Source organism: Lasioglossum baleicum, chromosome 11 (assembly GCF_051020765.1).
Source record: "Lasioglossum baleicum chromosome 11, iyLasBale1, whole genome shotgun sequence".
In the NCBI taxonomy this organism is placed as follows: Eukaryota; Metazoa; Arthropoda; class Insecta; order Hymenoptera; family Halictidae; genus Lasioglossum; species Lasioglossum baleicum.
The window spans coordinates 13,640,614-13,658,725 of NC_134939.1; the positions used below are offsets into that span (position 1 = coordinate 13,640,614).

At 35.8% G+C, this 18,112-nt stretch overlaps 2 protein-coding genes across 7 annotated transcripts; one reads left to right on the forward strand and one right to left on the reverse strand.

Annotated features, from left to right (window-relative positions):
* Positions 1–257: 257 nt before the first annotated feature.
* Positions 258–11,802, reverse strand: LOC143213504 (bridge-like lipid transfer protein family member 3B). 5 transcript variants are annotated; one of them, XM_076433412.1, is made up of 19 exons: positions 11,262–11,802; positions 10,691–10,892; positions 10,409–10,600; positions 10,070–10,295; positions 9,815–9,981; positions 9,583–9,742; positions 9,245–9,502; positions 8,925–9,164; positions 8,781–8,807; positions 8,466–8,558; positions 8,212–8,399; positions 7,834–8,071; positions 6,559–7,760; positions 6,349–6,483; positions 5,564–5,575; positions 4,419–4,784; positions 4,192–4,339; positions 3,948–3,961; positions 3,422–3,563 (listed from the first exon to the last, which is right to left on the reverse strand). In XM_076433412.1, the coding sequence occupies exons 1-19, from the start codon at positions 11,303–11,305 to the stop codon at positions 3,561–3,563; spliced, it is 3,915 nt and encodes a 1,304-aa protein (XP_076289527.1). In that variant the 5' UTR covers positions 11,306–11,802; the 3' UTR covers positions 3,422–3,560. The 5 variants fall into 5 exon arrangements, with proteins under 5 accessions (XP_076289522.1, XP_076289525.1, XP_076289523.1 ...); XM_076433407.1 differs by lacking the exon at positions 3,948–3,961 and having other exon boundaries at positions 258–3,563; positions 11,262–11,789; XM_076433410.1 differs by lacking the exons at positions 3,948–3,961; positions 8,781–8,807 and having other exon boundaries at positions 258–3,563; positions 11,262–11,788.
* Positions 11,803–12,385: 583 nt separating this feature from the next.
* On the forward strand, positions 12,386–18,023 carry Scat (VPS54 subunit of GARP complex scat). Of its 2 annotated transcripts, XR_013009980.1 has the most exons (14): positions 12,386–12,697; positions 12,885–13,263; positions 13,329–13,428; positions 13,520–13,683; positions 13,762–13,961; positions 14,033–14,218; positions 14,294–14,420; positions 14,520–14,774; positions 14,835–15,260; positions 15,338–15,618; positions 15,685–15,902; positions 15,967–16,180; positions 16,255–16,572; positions 17,859–18,023. XR_013009980.1 is itself a non-coding variant. In XM_076433413.1 (13 exons), the coding sequence occupies exons 1-13, from the start codon at positions 12,600–12,602 to the stop codon at positions 16,514–16,516; spliced, it is 2,910 nt and encodes a 969-aa protein (XP_076289528.1). In that variant the 5' UTR covers positions 12,386–12,599; the 3' UTR covers positions 16,517–17,982. The 2 variants fall into 2 exon arrangements, 1 of the variants encoding a protein (XP_076289528.1); XM_076433413.1 differs by having other exon boundaries at positions 16,255–17,982.
* Positions 18,024–18,112: the final 89 nt, after the last annotated feature.

Here is an 18,112-nt window from a genome sequence, read left to right on the forward strand (position 1 = left end):
ATTGTTAAAAATATCTTTATGCGTCATAGATACGCAATATAAATAAACCTATTTATTTCAAACATTACTAGTTTAGACAGATACGTAAAAATGGTGATAATCATCTCCTGTTGAAATAGAACTTAGAAGATAATTTTCCTATTGCATAAGTCTGAATTATTTTCCTGTTAGGTATCTTCCTATCAATAACGAAATCCTGCATTACAATAATAATTATAAAATAATAAAAACACTGGACAAAGAAAATACAAATATCGTATAGTTGTAAAATAAATTTACAAAACATTTCAATATAAAAAGCACAGCGACATCAAAAATTTACATACAGATATTTTTTCTTTAGAGATCACAAAAATCATTTAGCTATGTTAGACGTGTATAACATATAAATAATCACAAAATTAACTTCTTAGCAGGTGTGGATGATATACATATTTTCGATGAAATACGCATTGTATAGTATAGTATAAAGATTTGTTCTCGTTCGTTATCAAAAATCAATAAAAAACAGCAGTAACTAAAAGGAAGCATTTGATATTATGTTTATTAATAAAAATGGACTGGTTAGCTTGATATAAGGTATAAAGATATAACGACAAAGTGTATATAAGATGTAATAATATAGATGATCAAAGAAAATTTAAATCCCATCAAAAATTAAAAAATTTCAATCACAATTAATTTCTTATCATTTTCTCTTAATCTATATTTTTTTTATTAAACATCTTGTACTCAGATTCATTTCGGAAAATCCTCAATTTCCCGAACCGAATCCGGTGAATGCAGGCGGGTTCGAAACGGTTTTCAATCCTTTTATTTTATCCTTTATCCTAATCGAGACGCAACAATGCGAACATGTAATTTATGTACACATGTTATATTAAATATACAGTCAATTCTACTATAATACATACTTCTACTCTATATGCTGAACGTAACATTTACGTAATACTTAATCGTATGAGTATGATTTTCTTATAAGCTTAAGCTCCAGCCTGACCTGTTCAATAATCCTTGAAAATGCGTAAAAATTGATTTCACGATTCTATAATACTAAATCGTTCCTTTGGAATGATTATATCGAAAAATGATTAGTCGCACGCATTGATCATTCAAATAATAGTTAAAAACAACTCTTCATAGACAGTAGTTGTCTTTATGAATGATATGTTTATGTGGTTTACATTGTACAATTTTCTAAAAAAAATTGAATCGGTAAAGCCTAGCATTTCGTCGAAGATAATTATATTTGCATTATTTTTGGATGGATAATTTAAAAGAAAAGGAATAATTGATTAATAAATGTAGGCGAGTATGCAGTAGTAGAAAAGACTGTTCAAAAAACGGAATTCCAAAACTCAGGGGAAAAAAATTGCGTAACAAGCATCGGCAATAGGTACTAGAAAAATACCTTGCGTTTTACGACAAGAGGATTGACCAGCAACCCATTGGTAAAACTAGATTTAGTGGCAAACAATGATAAATGTCAATATATCACAACGACAAATTACGACATCTCGTTATAGTACATCATTTTGGATTATAATCCTTTTTTAATATAGTCCCAATAATATTCATTTTCGAAGATTACGTTAGTAAGATATTATAAACGTCAATTCAGTATATGCTTCTAGATTAGCAGTAATACCGAAAGTAACACAATAATATTAATTTAACAGTCTTATCAAAACATTCAATATTATCACCTCGTACCATAGTAATCATATTTAGAACTGTCCTACTTTCTTAAAAGATGAAATTAGCCATTGCAGTGTTATTATATATATATATATATAAATATAAACGATCTCATGTTGCCGTCGCCAAACAACTAGGAAGTCTATTCATACATCGGCTGAAACATCGCGTTATTCGTTAAAGTTCCATATTCATTACATCGATACATGGTACCCCCATTCAGGTAAAAGTTAATCATGAAAATTGTCTAAATACTTACGACAAAGAGAACAAAAGCATTGGTAAAAAATTTATATTCAATTCTCTGTTCACATAGTCAATAACAACCACTGCTATGAAGCCAAATGTATATTGCAACTTCGACTAGAATTCTATATATCGTGTGTTCTGTACTTCTTTCTCACTTTCTCTCTCTCTCTCTCCCTCTATATATACGCAACAAATATGTATGTGCAAATACTAATATACCCGTATATACATTATTTTTAAACGTATATATCATAGCATATAGCAAATGCGCATTTACATATTTACTCTCAATATTCGTACCATTAGTTTTTTTTTTTGCTTATTCATGCATATATTAAACACTGACTAATATTGCCATTATTATCGCCTTGTACTTGATCATAGTCAGAAACTTATCCTCGTCTTTAGTTGTACAAGCCTTGGTTTGCGTCTATCGATAAATTTGTGGTAGACATGTCAATACAGAAGAGAAACAGATAAGTACGATTTTTAATCAGCTAGAACAGGCGCACAGTGGGACCTTTCGTCCAAATTGGAGACAAAATCAAAGAACTTTCGATAGAAATGAGGTAGAGCGATAAAAATTTTTTTAAATTAAAGCTGAAACTTGGCAGAATATGGGAAAAATAGGGAGATTATGGTACGAACATTTTATAACCTTGAGAAAATTCGTTAAACTTTCACAATTTCAAGAAAATTGCAGTTTTTTCAATACCACGCGCGGAAAAATTTTTTTTGAACATGCTGTACTTCATTTCCCGTAGATTTTTTCACGCTGATTTCAAATCTGGTCTCAAAATTTTTCTACGACCTCAGGATATTGCAAAATTGATTTCTTGAAATTCTACATGTTTAACGAATTTTCTCAAGATTAAAAACCGTTCGTACAGTAACCTCCCTATTTTTCCCATATTCTGCCAAGTTTCAGCTTTAATTTAAAAAAAATTTCATCGCTCTACCTCATTTCTATCGAAAGTTCTTTGATTTTGTCTCCGATTTGGACGAAAGGTCCCACTGTGAGGCGTAGTACTAATGTCTTTTCTTCTCGTCAATTGAAATTAAACTACCAAAAACAAAATAAACGGGGGGGAAAAATGATTCGAAGTACCGAGTACATAACTGAGCTTGAATTTAATCATTTCAACGCGTGTTCCCATGTTTCGTAATACGATGAGAACCGCTTGGAATTAATTGAAATGAACGTTATGACTTATTCGAACTACAACACTTTGAGCAGTCAAAACAACTGGTGTGCTATCTTTTGGCTGACCAAGACGAACGGGTACCACCGCTCCCAATTATTTGACTCTGAAGCTCTGTTATTGTTTCTTGCAAGGCTTTCTTCTCTCGCAGAAGCATCTGTATATTCTCTTGCGCCGCATTTAAATGTAATTTGATTGTATCAGACTCCTCTTTTACTCGCATCAATTTCGCATTGTCCTCGGACAATTTCTCCAAAGTGTCGACACGTCGACGAAGCTCCTCGTTATCCGACTTCAATTGCTTGCTAGATTTTCTCAAAAGAGCCACTTCCATTTCGTAGTCTACGTTCTGATCCGTTTGATTATCGTTGTTCGATAACGTTACGAAAGAATCGTTGGAGCTCAACATGTTTACTAAAAAACACAGAATATCTTAATTAGACGAATTCATTGGAAGACTGAATTCTTTTTATATGATTCAAAAAGATCGTGAGAAAGCTAGGATTCGTTGGCAGCTACGTTATTCAGGTATAAACGATGATTAACGTTTTCTTGTCGATAAATAGTTGGTTTCATTGTATGCATGTCGCTCGTTCATGCTGTATTATAAAATGCATATTCTAGAAGCACTGCGATGAGTATGTATGATCGTCCAAAGAGATTTTACTTTGAAAAGATTAAAAAGAAAAGTCGTGCCTCGTTACAAGTGCATGTTCATGGACGTATTTTTCGTGAAATGATCGAAGTAAGCGGTAAATTTGAATACTAATCATCTACTTTTGTAATGTCAATGCTCACATTAGGAAGGCCATCTGTATGCACAGGACAATTACATAATTTATGGTATTAATTAGAAAAAAAAATAAGGAAATACATATAAATATATCTGCCACTTGCATGTACTTTACATACTCGCTAACAACTATGTTCTACTGTATCACCGGATCTATTTAAATTACTGGTTACATCTATACTAACTGTAATACGGATTACAAGTGGCGGAGAACGATGATAAAATTAATAAATTGAATTGATTGCTTACCAACTGGTTCGATATGAAAAGCACCATTTGTATCTCGCACTATTCTAAGTTTTGAAATATCCATATCTATAGGAATCGGTCCTGGCGAAGTAATATTATTAGGTGGACGATCTTCGTTCAAACGCAACGAAATAGTCTCTAAATATATCTGTAAGAAATAAATGTGATAAGTCGAGGATATATTGAAAGCAAAATCAAGATAACTGTAATTGTATCTTTTCATATACCTGCATTGGTATCGGCTTTGGTATAATTTCATCTTCGAACAAATCTGTAAGCCCGCTTATCGAACTCATCGACAAAGCCATTGATATGTCATGAACTTTAACGTCTAGTTTATCTTCGAACAAGTCTAATACACTCTGTTTGTTGTGAACATCGATAACTCCAATATCTACTTCCTGTTCGGCGCTATAACTTTGATTTTGAGACGATTGCACATTCTTGTTGCTTGTGATGTGGCTCGCTTGAGACAGTTTGTAAGAATCGGATTTGCATTTTAAGTCATGATCCAAACGAAGTTTGATACATGATCTACAGTTCGAATCTGAAGCTAACTCAACCCAACCTCTAGATCGTGCACTGAACTTTGTCTAGGAAACAAAAACATCAAAAAGATAAATTTATATAGAAATGAATACACTTATAGCGTTTACAAACTTGTCATAGACGCATTTACTCTGTTATGTTATTTAAAAAAAAAAAACATAAAAATAGTTCGAATTCTTTCAACTGTAATTTATAAAGGCTCGCAATTGTACAAGATAAATCACAGAGCGTTTAAACAAAAATCATTTCAGACGCAAAATTATAGTTTGGCCCAATAATCTCGAAAGAAACTCTGCAATTGAAAAAAATGAAAAATATAGTTCTACAAAGAGCAATATACTTTTGTAAAAGAAACAATGTAATCCTGAAATTATTTAAAATATTGTAGAACGTACGAACGAACAAATAACTGGTATCATTAATTTAAATTCCGCCGAAGCGTTTATACAATTCTGGAAATTACTGTAAGTCGTACAAAAGTATACATTAATACACATATTTTTAATAAATAACATTCAAAAGCTTTTGAAATTCATTCCAAGTAAACTTCATTTCACACCATGCTGCATAAACTTATTTTTTATAATAATATATAGTATAAAAAAAAACAAACATAAACCCCAAATTTGCTTACCAAAATCACTGATGCAAATGATAAAGTAACGAGAAGATTTTGTTCATGTGAAAACACTTGTAATAAAATATGTGTATTACATTTGTATAGCAATAATGTGAATTTAGTTTGAAGATAAAAAACATGCAACAGAATATATGCGGTACAAGGCATGTAATATAAACAAATATATGAGTATTTTGCCAATACCTTCCTCTTGACCTGCCACAAGTGCCACAAAAAAACATTCACAAGAGAAGGAGAGACGCAGGAGAAGCATGCAAAAAAGTTAAAAGACATACATTGTATAAATATACATATATATATAGTATAAATGGTTGTTATATATGTGATATGAAGTTAATAATGGAACTTAGAGTTGTCTTTATAAGACGAAAACATGTAACTAGGAACAAAATATTAATGGCTAGTTCATTCCAAGTACAATCACATAAGAAAAATTACGTTTTTAAACACTATACTGCATCACTTTTCTCATGTCTCAAAATTTCATAAGTCTAACTTTTGAATAAATCTTAATGAAAAATTCAAAGGCAAGAATGTTCGGAAACAAATAAAATTCGTGTTAATTAAAGAAACAAGTTATTGCTTGTTCAATTACTGTTTAAAATAAACTCAAACTTTGATATGAAACAAAGCAATTTGTATAGTATATACAGAGTGTTTAATCTTAATATATTATTGCAAATTACACATAGATTACTTGCTATACTAAAAAAATACGATTCGAAACTGTACAATTTTGATCTGAAACATTTTTCCATGCAGCAAATAGTCATGAGTAATTTGCTGAATAACAGATTGAAATCGGACACTTTGTATAACTACACTGAGAAAGTTTCTACTGAAAACTTACGCGAAAGAAAGAATATATTTGAAATTTCAATATTTATATCTATTAATTAGATTAATAATAGCATAATCATGTACTTGACAAACAGATTGATAATTAAGTTAATGTATGTTTGTCTCACCTGAAATTCATCCCACGGTATAGAAGAACAGTCGTCATTGCCAACATTCGATACTTGAACTTTAATGGAAGATGCATATCCGCAAGACTGTTGAATAAATTCGACTTTGGATAGTTTAAATGTTGCCATAGAGACCTAAAAGAAATAACCACGCGTGCCTAACAAGAGTACCATGAGAGAAAATAAATCGAACACTCTACTCGAACTTACAATATCTTTACGTTTACACACGCTATCCAAGGATTTTTCGCTTTGCGTATCCGGAGTTTCTTCAACTACTTCGCTAGCTTCCTCTACCGTCGTTATTCTCATTGTATTATCGACCGAAAACATAGCATCCAGTTTCTCTTGATCTTGAAGACTGACCAACACATAATTCTCGCTGTCGGAGCTAACATCGCTTCTTATAGACACTGTATCACTGCTACCATCCTCGGGAGAGGCTTTCAAAGCGGAATCGAGCGATGTCATTAAATTGCTCAGACCTTTTTTCATAGAAGAAAGACCAACATTGAAGTTATTCGGAATGAACGGTGCATTCGAAGACGAATCTCCTTTAGCATGTTTCAACGAGGATTCAGGTATAGCTCGCATAGTGGGTAATACTTTCTCCTCCTCTATAGCCATGCATTGCTTTTCGTGCGCTGCATTGGGTATCTGCTCGTGTTTATTTGGGCCGTTTTGCTTAAATGTGACAACGGGTTGAGTCGGAATAACAGGATGTATGAAGTCCATTGATATTATCGATGATACTTCGCTTTGCGGCGTTGCCATCGTCACGTCGTCGTTATTTATATTAATCTTCTTAGTGCTAAAATCAGGTCGGTCCATACTGTTTTGCCACTGAGGGGTTGAACTTACAATTTCATCCGCTATGCTAGACGTGTCTGGTACCACGGACTCCACGTCTGCACCTGAATTTTCTTTGCCAGGTGTATGAGACGGCATAACAAAGGTTACTTCGACTTGTGGTATCAGTGCACCGACAACAAGCGTGCTGCCGGCATTAACTTTCAATACTTTGTTCGAATCGATGGTCAGATACGTCGCCATCTCCGATAGAACCTCCGACAGTCTCAGTAAAAATAAATATTGATAGTGATTTATCTGTACGCTAACTAAATTGCTTATGTACGCAAGGCCATGAATATCGACGGTCGTATATTTCTCCGAAGTCGATGGATTTACCGACATGTAACACCATAATGTCAGGGGAAACGCATCGAGAAACGGTACCGGACGATTTTGTCCGACCGCACGCGCGCCAAAGAAATCCCCCCATACGGGCTCCAAATTACAACACCATACGTCCTTAGCCTCCGTCCATAAAAGTTCTCTGTTCAATTGACGGGTCAATTCGTTTACAGAATTACTGCTGAAATTCGCTGGCGGATGGCGCACGTTATCAGTGCCTAAAATAAATTATTTGGGAATATTCAGATTAAGATACAGGGTGATTACGAATCTCTCTGGAAAATTCCTTACCTGCACAATGCGATAAAAATTTGTCTGTTACGACCTGAGAATCGTCCGTTTTATTCGGAAATTCAGTGCTGAAGAACATCTGACCCATTTGGAAAGCATTTAAGCATTGTGCCAAGTCCGCTCTCGAACATCTTTCAGTCGATCGGACATTTGTTATCGAGGCTCTTGAAGTCTGAATATGCAACGACTTTGGCCTATCCTTCTGATTCGGGTAATCCTGTTGGCTTTCAAAGACTATCTGGAAATTATGATTTTATTGTACACACGATACCACCGTGTAACTATTTTAGGGCTGTTACTTCCCTTCGAAGAGTCGAAGCTTCGGAAAAGTAACAGCCTTAAACTATTCAGTTAGATGTTGTACTGTTCACCACTTACTCTTGGAAGTATAGCTTCTATTTTTACGTCAAAGTACATTAAGTTAGTGGAAGTCTGTGTTGCTTGTTTATCTTTACACATTAAAGAGTGATGTAAGTTCAATGCAAAAGAATTAAACCATAAGCAGGAACAAACGTCAAAGTTTACTTGAATAGGATTCAGTTGTACATAAAACTTCGGTGGTGGCACTAAACAATAAGAAAGTATTCTTAGTTGCGTTTTTTTAAAAAAAATAACTAATAACAATTGCTTACATGGAAATGTTATGTCTCCAGGATAATAATAGTATGTGAACTCAGCGTGGAGAATCGTTACTTCTTCTGGTAGATAAAATCTGTCCCTCTCACCTAAGCAAAAGAAAAGCACTTCAATAGAGACAGCGTATGAAATGATTAAACATCTTTGGCAACAAGGAGTTAAAAATCAATGTTAGCTCGTGTAGAACGTATTGTGTAATAATAATGTAACACAAAAAAGCAACGGAACTTTCCAAACATGAAACTACTTTTAGCAAGTATTTGCAATATAATTGTTAATGTAGATATGCTACAACTATTAGTTATTTATACCTGTTGCGTGTTTCTTCCTTGATTGAGCTGTACAATTTTTAAATAAAAGAAATTATTGACATAGTATAGAAATTTTAGGCGGAAGCTACTTGTTATAAAATAGATTTTCTAAGTAGATACTATAGATTACAAATTTCTATATACCTGTAATAAATTCTTTTGGTATAGGATTGCGAGACGTGGTTGTTACTTTGTACAAAGTAAAGTCATCGATTCTTATGATGATACACGTTGTCATCAATTTCGCGAGCTGCTCTAGAATATAATTTTTCACTGGATTACCGCTCGGATGCTGCGATTTCTTTTGCTCGTTAGAAAATGCATTCGCATTTTGCGTTTGATTATTTTTTTCCAAATTTTCTCCGGAACCTTTTGTACTACTAACTGAATATAATAAATAAATACGATCAAATCATGGACTCGCATACTTCTTGCTAGTATTTAGTTGTTTTTTAAAAACGAACCTGTAACGTTCCCTTGACTTCTCGTCAAAGGGGAGTGTTGCGTTCTACCAGAATCAATTAAATCCATAAACTGACTTCGAAATGAACTCAACGATTGTTGCAACCATTGACTATGTCGTGTAGCATTCTCTCTGTAGTTGGCCCAATGCTTTCTGTCGGCCATCGCCAAATGATATGGATAATAATCGATTTGAAATCTAACTAGCGAAATCTGTAGTGCACCTCCGTCTTTTAAATCAGGATGGGAGGATCTACCATCTAGCAGAAATAGATAAAGATGTAAATTTACATAAACGTCTATTCCAGTGACAAAAACTAACAAGTTAATGTATACTCACTGCCAACATCATCGCACAAATGCAAATCAATTCTCTGACATAGGAAATGATATGACGTCTCCACAACATCGCATCTGGTAAATAATTTCGAAATAAAAGTGTTGCATTGATTTTTCGTTCTGGATTGCTGTGATACTTGTGCTTGATACTCCGGCAATACCTTGAATGATCAGGATCGTTAATATTACCGAAATAATAAGTATGTCATCATTTTTACTCTCTATGTACAAACCTCCAATTTTCTAGCAGCTTTTGTTTTACGTTCTAAAACTGTGGCCTTTTCTATTAAGCCACCAAGGGAGTCGATAAAATGAAGAGCTGCCTTCAACTGTGAATCCGTTAAAACCCATAGAAGGTCGTCTAATATAAGAATCAGTCTTGATCCCATAACAAAACAATCTGAAAGACATAGTTTGTATATCTCGCTTATTGTTCATAAAAGGAAAAACAATACTATCTCAAGTAGGACTACACATATGTTGTTTACCTGAAATTCTTTTCTTGATAGTGATGCGACATCTCGCTTGGTTTGTAAGTAGACGTAAAGGTGTTAGATTCTTATCTTTAGTACTTTGCGCTTCTATTCTAACGGTTTGCCATTCGAGCTCTTTAAAAATAAGTAACTGCCCACGATCAGAGTCTTTTAATCTAGTCGTTCTTAAGTCACAACGTTGCCATGTTGGAGACTTTGATTCCACAACTATGCGGTTCATCTATGATGGAAAATAAAAGATAAAATGTAAATTAGACAAGGAGTGGAAGGAAAATGGGGCACAGCGATTACGCAAGGAACTAAGAAAGAAGTTCCTTCCTACGAATACATTACCTGAACCGAAGCAATGAATGCAGGGCTTTTAAACGTAACCGACACAGTATTAACGGCCACTGTGATTCCATCGATTACTTTGTGTATGAAAGAATATTTCGTAGGACCCGTGTACGAAGACAATCCTTGCATGGAAGATAAATCTCTTAGATCTTCGCAAGTTTCTACTTCTATATGAACTTCATCTAAACTCTGTAAACAATACAATTCGATCTTATCTTGATAAGAGACAAGCGATAAACAATACTTTCTGTATGAAGATATACATTTGTAAATATTTACCAAATATATAGGAACACTTCTCAGTTTAGTCCATTGTATACGAAACGAAACCTTATTGCACCAAGCATTCGTTAGTCTGAGCCATGATGGCAACTCCAAAAGTTCTGTCAAAACTATTTCGTCAAGTTCTAAATTGGATAATTCACCTTCCCCTTTAAATGTGCTTAGATTTATTTTATCTGCCGACAGATTCTTGGTGAACCTACAAATTTATATAAAATAATATAATATCGTAGTATCGTCTTTATTTAATACGCGCAACAACCATATTGCAATTTGTAAGACAGAGACGTAATAAGGCGCAGATATTGACAATTAATCTGTACGTGACACTTTCAAACTCTAATTAGTTCGAAGTCATTGTGTTCGAACAACTGGAAACAACGATCGAAAGAAATGATCTATAATTTGACGAGAACAACATTAGCAATTCGATACGTTCAAGAAAATATGTTTACAATTGTATATATTTGAAATGCAAGTTCGAATTGAAGAAGACCTGTGGAATTTTTAATCGTGCACGAAACCAAAGATAAGCAAAATGGAATTAACAATTCAACCATGTAAATACCTTGACAAATGCTTCAATAATTGTTTCTTTATTAGTGACACCATTTTTTCCTACTTTCAATTAGTTTCTATTACATCTAATACACACTCCAACATGGTTAGCTTAACATTCCACATTTGCAGTGAACTACAATCCGTTCATACATGCCACGATTGCCATGACTTTCGACTCGAGTAGTCAGTAAGTGGACTACACCGGCGGTCACGAGTCACGAGGTATAGTTGTCCACCCCACTCCGAATCCTTCAGGCTTGTATACGTTTAGGTGGTCGGAGTGGGGTGGACATGTATTCTGACAGTTCGTGCTAGTTACTTTTTTTGGATTCTTTCCAACTTTTTGCATGATATTTCATATTCCTAACTTCACGTCACGTTTTCTTTTATTCTCGCTCGACAAAAACTATATAAACGACGAGGAGAGAAAGCGTTCTAAATTGTTTTGATTTGAAGCAATACAAAGTCCAACAGAATCGTTCGAGCAACGTTTGAGAAATGTGCAGAAATGTGTGTACAGCATTTATCTAAATATAATTATTTGTAATCGTTCTTTGTGGCGCGTATGATTCATTTTACGCTGATAACTTTACAGTGTTTTCTATCAGCGAGTTTCACCGTTGTTCAGACTGATCCTTAGACAATAATACTTATAGAGCCGGCATTCAAGATAACGGAGTATCTGGTGCCCACAAGTCACGTCATAAGATAATTCTAAATGATGGATATTTATGCATTAGTTCGTAAACATTTGGAAAAACGGTTGCAGACAAATCCGTGATACAAATATATCTCTTCACAAGTAAGCATAAAATACTGATTGCTTTTACTATTCTTTTTTTAAAATAAAGTATGTTGTGAGGAAATAAGTGCAGATCTCATATTATCAACATCTACATTAAAATTTAACTTTTTCGAAACTAAATCAAATATATATTACTGTTACAGTTTCAATAAATATTTATGCAGAATGAGATACTGCGACTTCTGAACGAACTATACTTTGCCCACATCCATCATCTGGTAGATGAATGTAGATGAAGGATCACGTCAGGTTATCCGAAGCCGGGTCTACAAGTTTATATGATCTAAGGCCTAAGCCCGAGTAAAGAAATTTTTTTCATGGAAACAGGAACTTGTTGTTCCGTGGTTTTCGGTTGGTCAGCCTGGGTCCGATCGTGAAACGTGTATTCAGGAATGATAAGAATACATTTGACAATGAACGATAGCAGATAAATGGGAACACGAAATAATTCTACGTTTAGTTAATATCGAAAAACTGCTCGATGCATAGTCAAGTAAGTGGAACAGTGACGGAATGTCAACGTAGTGCCTCAAATGGAAAATGGCGAAGATCATGAAAGGATCCGAACCGTTGAGCACGATCCTCCTCTGCGAATATTGCACTAACCTTTCGTTCAAGCAAATAGAAGATTTTGTCAGGTGGGTCAGTCTACCGGATTTCTGTTTTCATTGAAATTATGTCAATCATTCTAAGCGTATTTTTCATTCCATTGACTTCTAACATATTTCCCATTTAATTCTCATAACTGCATAGTGTTGATAATGATTCATGCAGTGTTTAAATGACCGCAGATTTTTGTTGAATGATTATTCAATTTGCATTCAGGCACTTAAGAGATCAGCATTGCGCCAGAGAAGGAGGATCTTTTGTGTGTCTCTATGGTTATAATGGAGTATGCACTAGTCTTCCTGTGGAAGGTGTTTCCGATAAAGATTATGTAGCACACGCCACCAAGCATGCAGCGATGCAACAGCAACGGAAGAGCAACGGCCAGTTGTCGGAGCCTTCCTCTTCGTGGACTGTATACTCTGCTGCGCAAAACTTGCCAGCTGTTTTAAATGATCCGTTTAAAGGGAAGCAGAGTAACTTTTTAACGCGTACCTGGGGAGATGGATTTGTGGAAAAAGTTGATATACCTAAAAGCCCGTACCTCCCCGAAATTACCATGCAGCATTTCGAAACTTATTTAAAGAAAATTGCCAGGGTAATCCATATATTACTTAAGTCTTACAACTTTTCCGTTTTTTAATTAATGATATTGACTTGTAGAGATTCAGAAAGCATTCTCGCATGAATTCGAATGCAAATAGATCGACTACCAACGAATTGTTACAAAACTTTCCGAATTTACGAAAAGTGAAATATTCAGGTAAGAATAACGATCTTACGATTCTTACAGTGTTATTCTGATAATATTGTGGAAAATCTTGGCATTAAGTAGACAATGTTTATTTGTGCAGATCGAATGCAATTTGATTTAACTAATATACCAAAAATTTTTTTAATACCCAATCTGGATCTTTCTCAAAAAGACAATTTTTACGCTGTATTTCCATTCACAAAGAATGGATTATTAAACGAAGATTCTAATATTGTTATGCATGTAAAACAAATGCAAGAAAAGGTACATCGACGAGTAAATATGGTAAAAAAGAAAGGCCAGGGGAAGTGAACACAAATAATATTAACGTGTTTCTTGCAGTTAAGTCACTATCTAGATATTGTGGAAGTTAGAATAGCTGAACAGGTCGCTTCAAAATCTCAAGCATTTTTTCACGCTATGACTTCTCATGATGCCTTAATGGAGCAGCTCACGCAAACTATTACTGTTCTCAAAGCTCTTAGGAAAAATATACATCAAGTTGATAGACATCTAGTCAATGATTCCTTAGATATATTACGGTAATCCACGAAATTATTTTTAACAATGTTACCGTGCGTTTGACGCTACTCACGATTCTTCCACGTTTTAGATTAGAGCAAGCAAGATCTAATCGGTTATTAGTTCAAGAAAAGTTAAAGCTTATGGCGACGGTGCATCAGAGCCAACCGATGATACAGTTGTTGTTATCAACCCCAGATTACGTGGCAGCGTTGGATCTAATTTCCACTACTCAAGAGATACTTTTACAAGAGTTGAACGGGGTGCATAGCTTTAGGTACATTTCAATTTCGATCAACGGTAATCCTAAATATCTTCACGATGCACCGTTAACGTTTCCTCGCGTTTCTAGACATCTGAGTTCCCAGTTGATGGAGATGGAGCGATTGGTAGATAAAATGTTGTCCACGGAGTTCCAAAGGTACGCGACCGCCGATTTGAACAGACCGTTGGGTGGTGAGAACAGTGTTCTGGATGGTGTAAGTATACGCGCGATCTTTAGCAGCGTACACTTTGTAGCGAGAAAATCGTCGTCCATCTCTTCCTAGTGAGATCATTTGTACATCCTCAACGAACAGGATAAGCTTGTGTCGATCATTTCCGGTTTGCTGCGGCAAAAGCATTTTCAATTTGTGGATACTTACAAAGAGGAGGCTATCACGACAGTGAGAGCTGTGACTAAGCAAAGGGTGATAGAGGCTCTGGCAGCGAGCGACTGTTGCAGCGATCAACAAGCGGCTGCTCTAGAAGTCGGAGGACTTTCCTTAGCGGAGCGATTAACGTTGCTGAACAACACCATACAGTCGTTAACGTTTCTACTGATGCGAGTCAAGGTATTGAATACAGTTGAGAATGGAGTTGACCACGGAGATACATTTGAGTATTCATTTTAGGCTGTTCACGACGTTATGCGAGACACGGTAGATCTTGCAGCCGGTCGAGTTTGCGATGGATCGTTCGACGAGAGTATACCCGATCGGTTATTGACTCGAACAGAGCATTCGCGAGTAACGACCAAACTCAATGATATGATAACCTCGGTTTGCGATTATTGTCACGAACGAATGGGAAATCTGCTTTCTGCAGGTGCGAATGACAAAGACAAGTCGCAAAACGATAAAGAGAAACCGACGATCGAGAACGCGAGTAACAAATTAGAGGAGAAAGACAGCCAAAATTCGAACGACAAGTCGTCCTGGTTGAGCAAGAGGGCAACCACGGCACAAGTGTGTCAGTTGGCTAATTTGGTCGAGGGATTTACAGAAACTTGCGAGAAACTCTGCGGCAAGCAATGCACAGCCTTACGATCCGCCTTTAAGGTAAACTCCATACCATCCGACAGATACTTTTGTCTCTTGGAATCGCAGCGTTCGTTTAAAATTTCTTCGTATCGCAGGCACAAGCTAGCAAGTTCATTCAGAGATTTCATACCGAACTTAAAACGAAACTCACCCTTCTGTTGGAGTCCGAAAGATGGAAACAGGCTGACGTGCCATCCGAATTTCAGCACTTGGTGACATACGTGCACGAAAACCAATATATACCAACGTACCAGTTCAAGCCGGATGACAAAGCTAAGGAAGACGATGTCCAAAATTTTATTCTAGTGGGAGATGAGAAGTACGCTGTCGTTGCCACGGCTCTGATGCTTATACAAATGATTCACGAGTATTGCAGGTGATTGTCGAATCGAAACAGCGAGAGAAACAACGAGAAATATATGAAATTTCATTGCGATTGCAGAACCGGCAGCGAGTTGGTTGCCTTGTCCGGAACGATTGGGAGGCATTTAGCTGAATTATTACGCCATTATAATTCCCGTTGCTGTCAACTTGTACTCGGCGCTGGCGCGATGCAAGTTGCTGGTTTAAAAACAATTACTAGTACGATACTGGTACTGGCTGCCCGCAGCTTGAAGCTGATTTTGTGGTTTATGCCTTTTGTAAAGGCACACTTTCAATGTAAGTTTCCTTTTTCGTTTCCTTTTTTTCAAAATATTTATTCAACGTTGCTATTCCAATGCAGCATTGTCAGAGCAGAATCCTAGTCGTGGGTTTAGTTCGTCTAACATAAGCGGCGGCGTCGCGTTGCTGGATAGCGTCGAGAGACACATTCGAGCTCACGTGAAGGAGATCGAAAGCAAGATTCTTACCATTGTCGACAATCTGCTCGGTGGACAGATATCGAAGTGGACGGCGCGGCCACCAGTACCGTCGGTCTCGTTTAGAAATATTTCAAAGTAAGTACCGAGGCTGGCAGAAAAAAAGAACGCCATAGCCGGAAATTTCTAAAACGATCTATTCATCATTGCAGTTATTTAATGAAACTACACGAAGCAGTTTCTGGTATTTTGCCTGCAGTCGAAGTACAAATCTTGTATCGAACGGTAAACACGTCTTTTAAAGAGAAACTACGAGAACAGTTAGTCAAAATGAATATAGTGAATAACGGTGGTCCGCAACACGGTATAGTCACGTCCGAGCTGACTTTTTATCTCGAGGCGTTGCGAAAGCTGAAAGTGTTGCCCACCAACGAGTTAGATGACAATTGGATGAGTGACATATGGACTAGATAACATGCAGAGCGTGTGATATATTGCATAATAGAGGCGATGAAGTATTGCCGAAAGAGGTGACTAATCTTTCTTATTGTCTTCCTTCGCACGCTTCGCAATCGTCCTACGATATTAACGTGTTTCAAACGGATTTTTCAAAAACATGGTGTGGCTTACATACCGGGAATCATCCATAGAAATATTTCTAATTATTTTATCCGTAAGGTTGTATGAATTATAGAGCCGGCTTAACGTTATGGTAATCTAAGGAGAATCAATCCACGGGGCAGCATTTTTATAAAATGTTGCGTTCTATGTTTCCGAGACTATTTCGATGCCTGGGAACTAGAGGATGGTTTCAAGGGAATACTATCTTATTTGTATCAGTTGTTGGATATGTTTTAATATTAATTCTAAGCTAGTTTCATCGTTCGTACTTTTCGTCTCTCAAACAATCAATCGTTTATGCCACAGTGTTCAGGTGTAAATTTTCATGCGACGAGTGTAAACGACCTCGATTCTCTTTTCCGAAGAGCTTGCTTTCAGTTGATCAGTATATCAGGCATAAGAGAGTAAGATTGGAGTAGAAGGACCAATACATTAGGTACTAAATGATTTTCCTTCGCGTAGGTGTCCACGTGCATTTCATAATAATTAAAATTAGAAATTTTCATGAGGTGAAATACGCTCGCACTCGAATTTCATATAAATCTGAAAGACGTACGTAATGCGACTGCTTTTATTGTTGTGTTCATTGCTAGAATTGGACTGATTATGAAGAGTATATCTTCGAAATAAATCTGATAACGACCCTTCGAACATTTTTATATATCGCGTACTACGTATATCTCAGTCTGTTTTTATCGGCAGATTGTTCAACTAGGTTCTCATTAGCGAGGGTGGCTTATTATAGGACCGCTGCCGATGGTGTGTTTTTATCAAACTTTTCTGAACGAATCAAATAACCCTTTAGAAATGATGGAAAACATATTTCGATTCATTTAATACTACACCACAAGAGTTCACGACTACTTAAATGAATAAAATGAATCGTGCTGGTAAATTTTCCCTTCGTCTTTGCGACCAAAGATAGAATGATAGGTTGTTATTACCTACGATTGTGCATCACGTTCAGTTCATTATGATACTGTCATTTTACATTAGTGTTCCGCAATAACTCTAATTTATTATAGATTATTATTTATTCGGTGCATTCCGTTCTAGACGTAGTCTAGTCTATTGTACATAACGAATAAGCATCACGGTAACCAGTTGTATTTTCATTCATAAATGATTTGTTAAGAATAAATACTGTGCGTTATGGTCCAGCAAAGACGTATTCATATGTTTTAAACATTTTCAGCTAATTTTCGATCTCCGAAACGACGCGGTTCTCATTATTATCGCGAATCGTTGCGAACCGTTTCTGTCAAGACTGATGACGTCTTGTTGAATCATCACGCGTTCCATCTAGAGGTATAGACATATAACAACGTAGATGTACCATACCTCATTCAATTACTGCATAATGTATTATAAAGATTATATAAAGATTATGCTATATAAAACTTTCTTACATATGACATTTATTTACTGAGCGAACATCAATTCCATTGG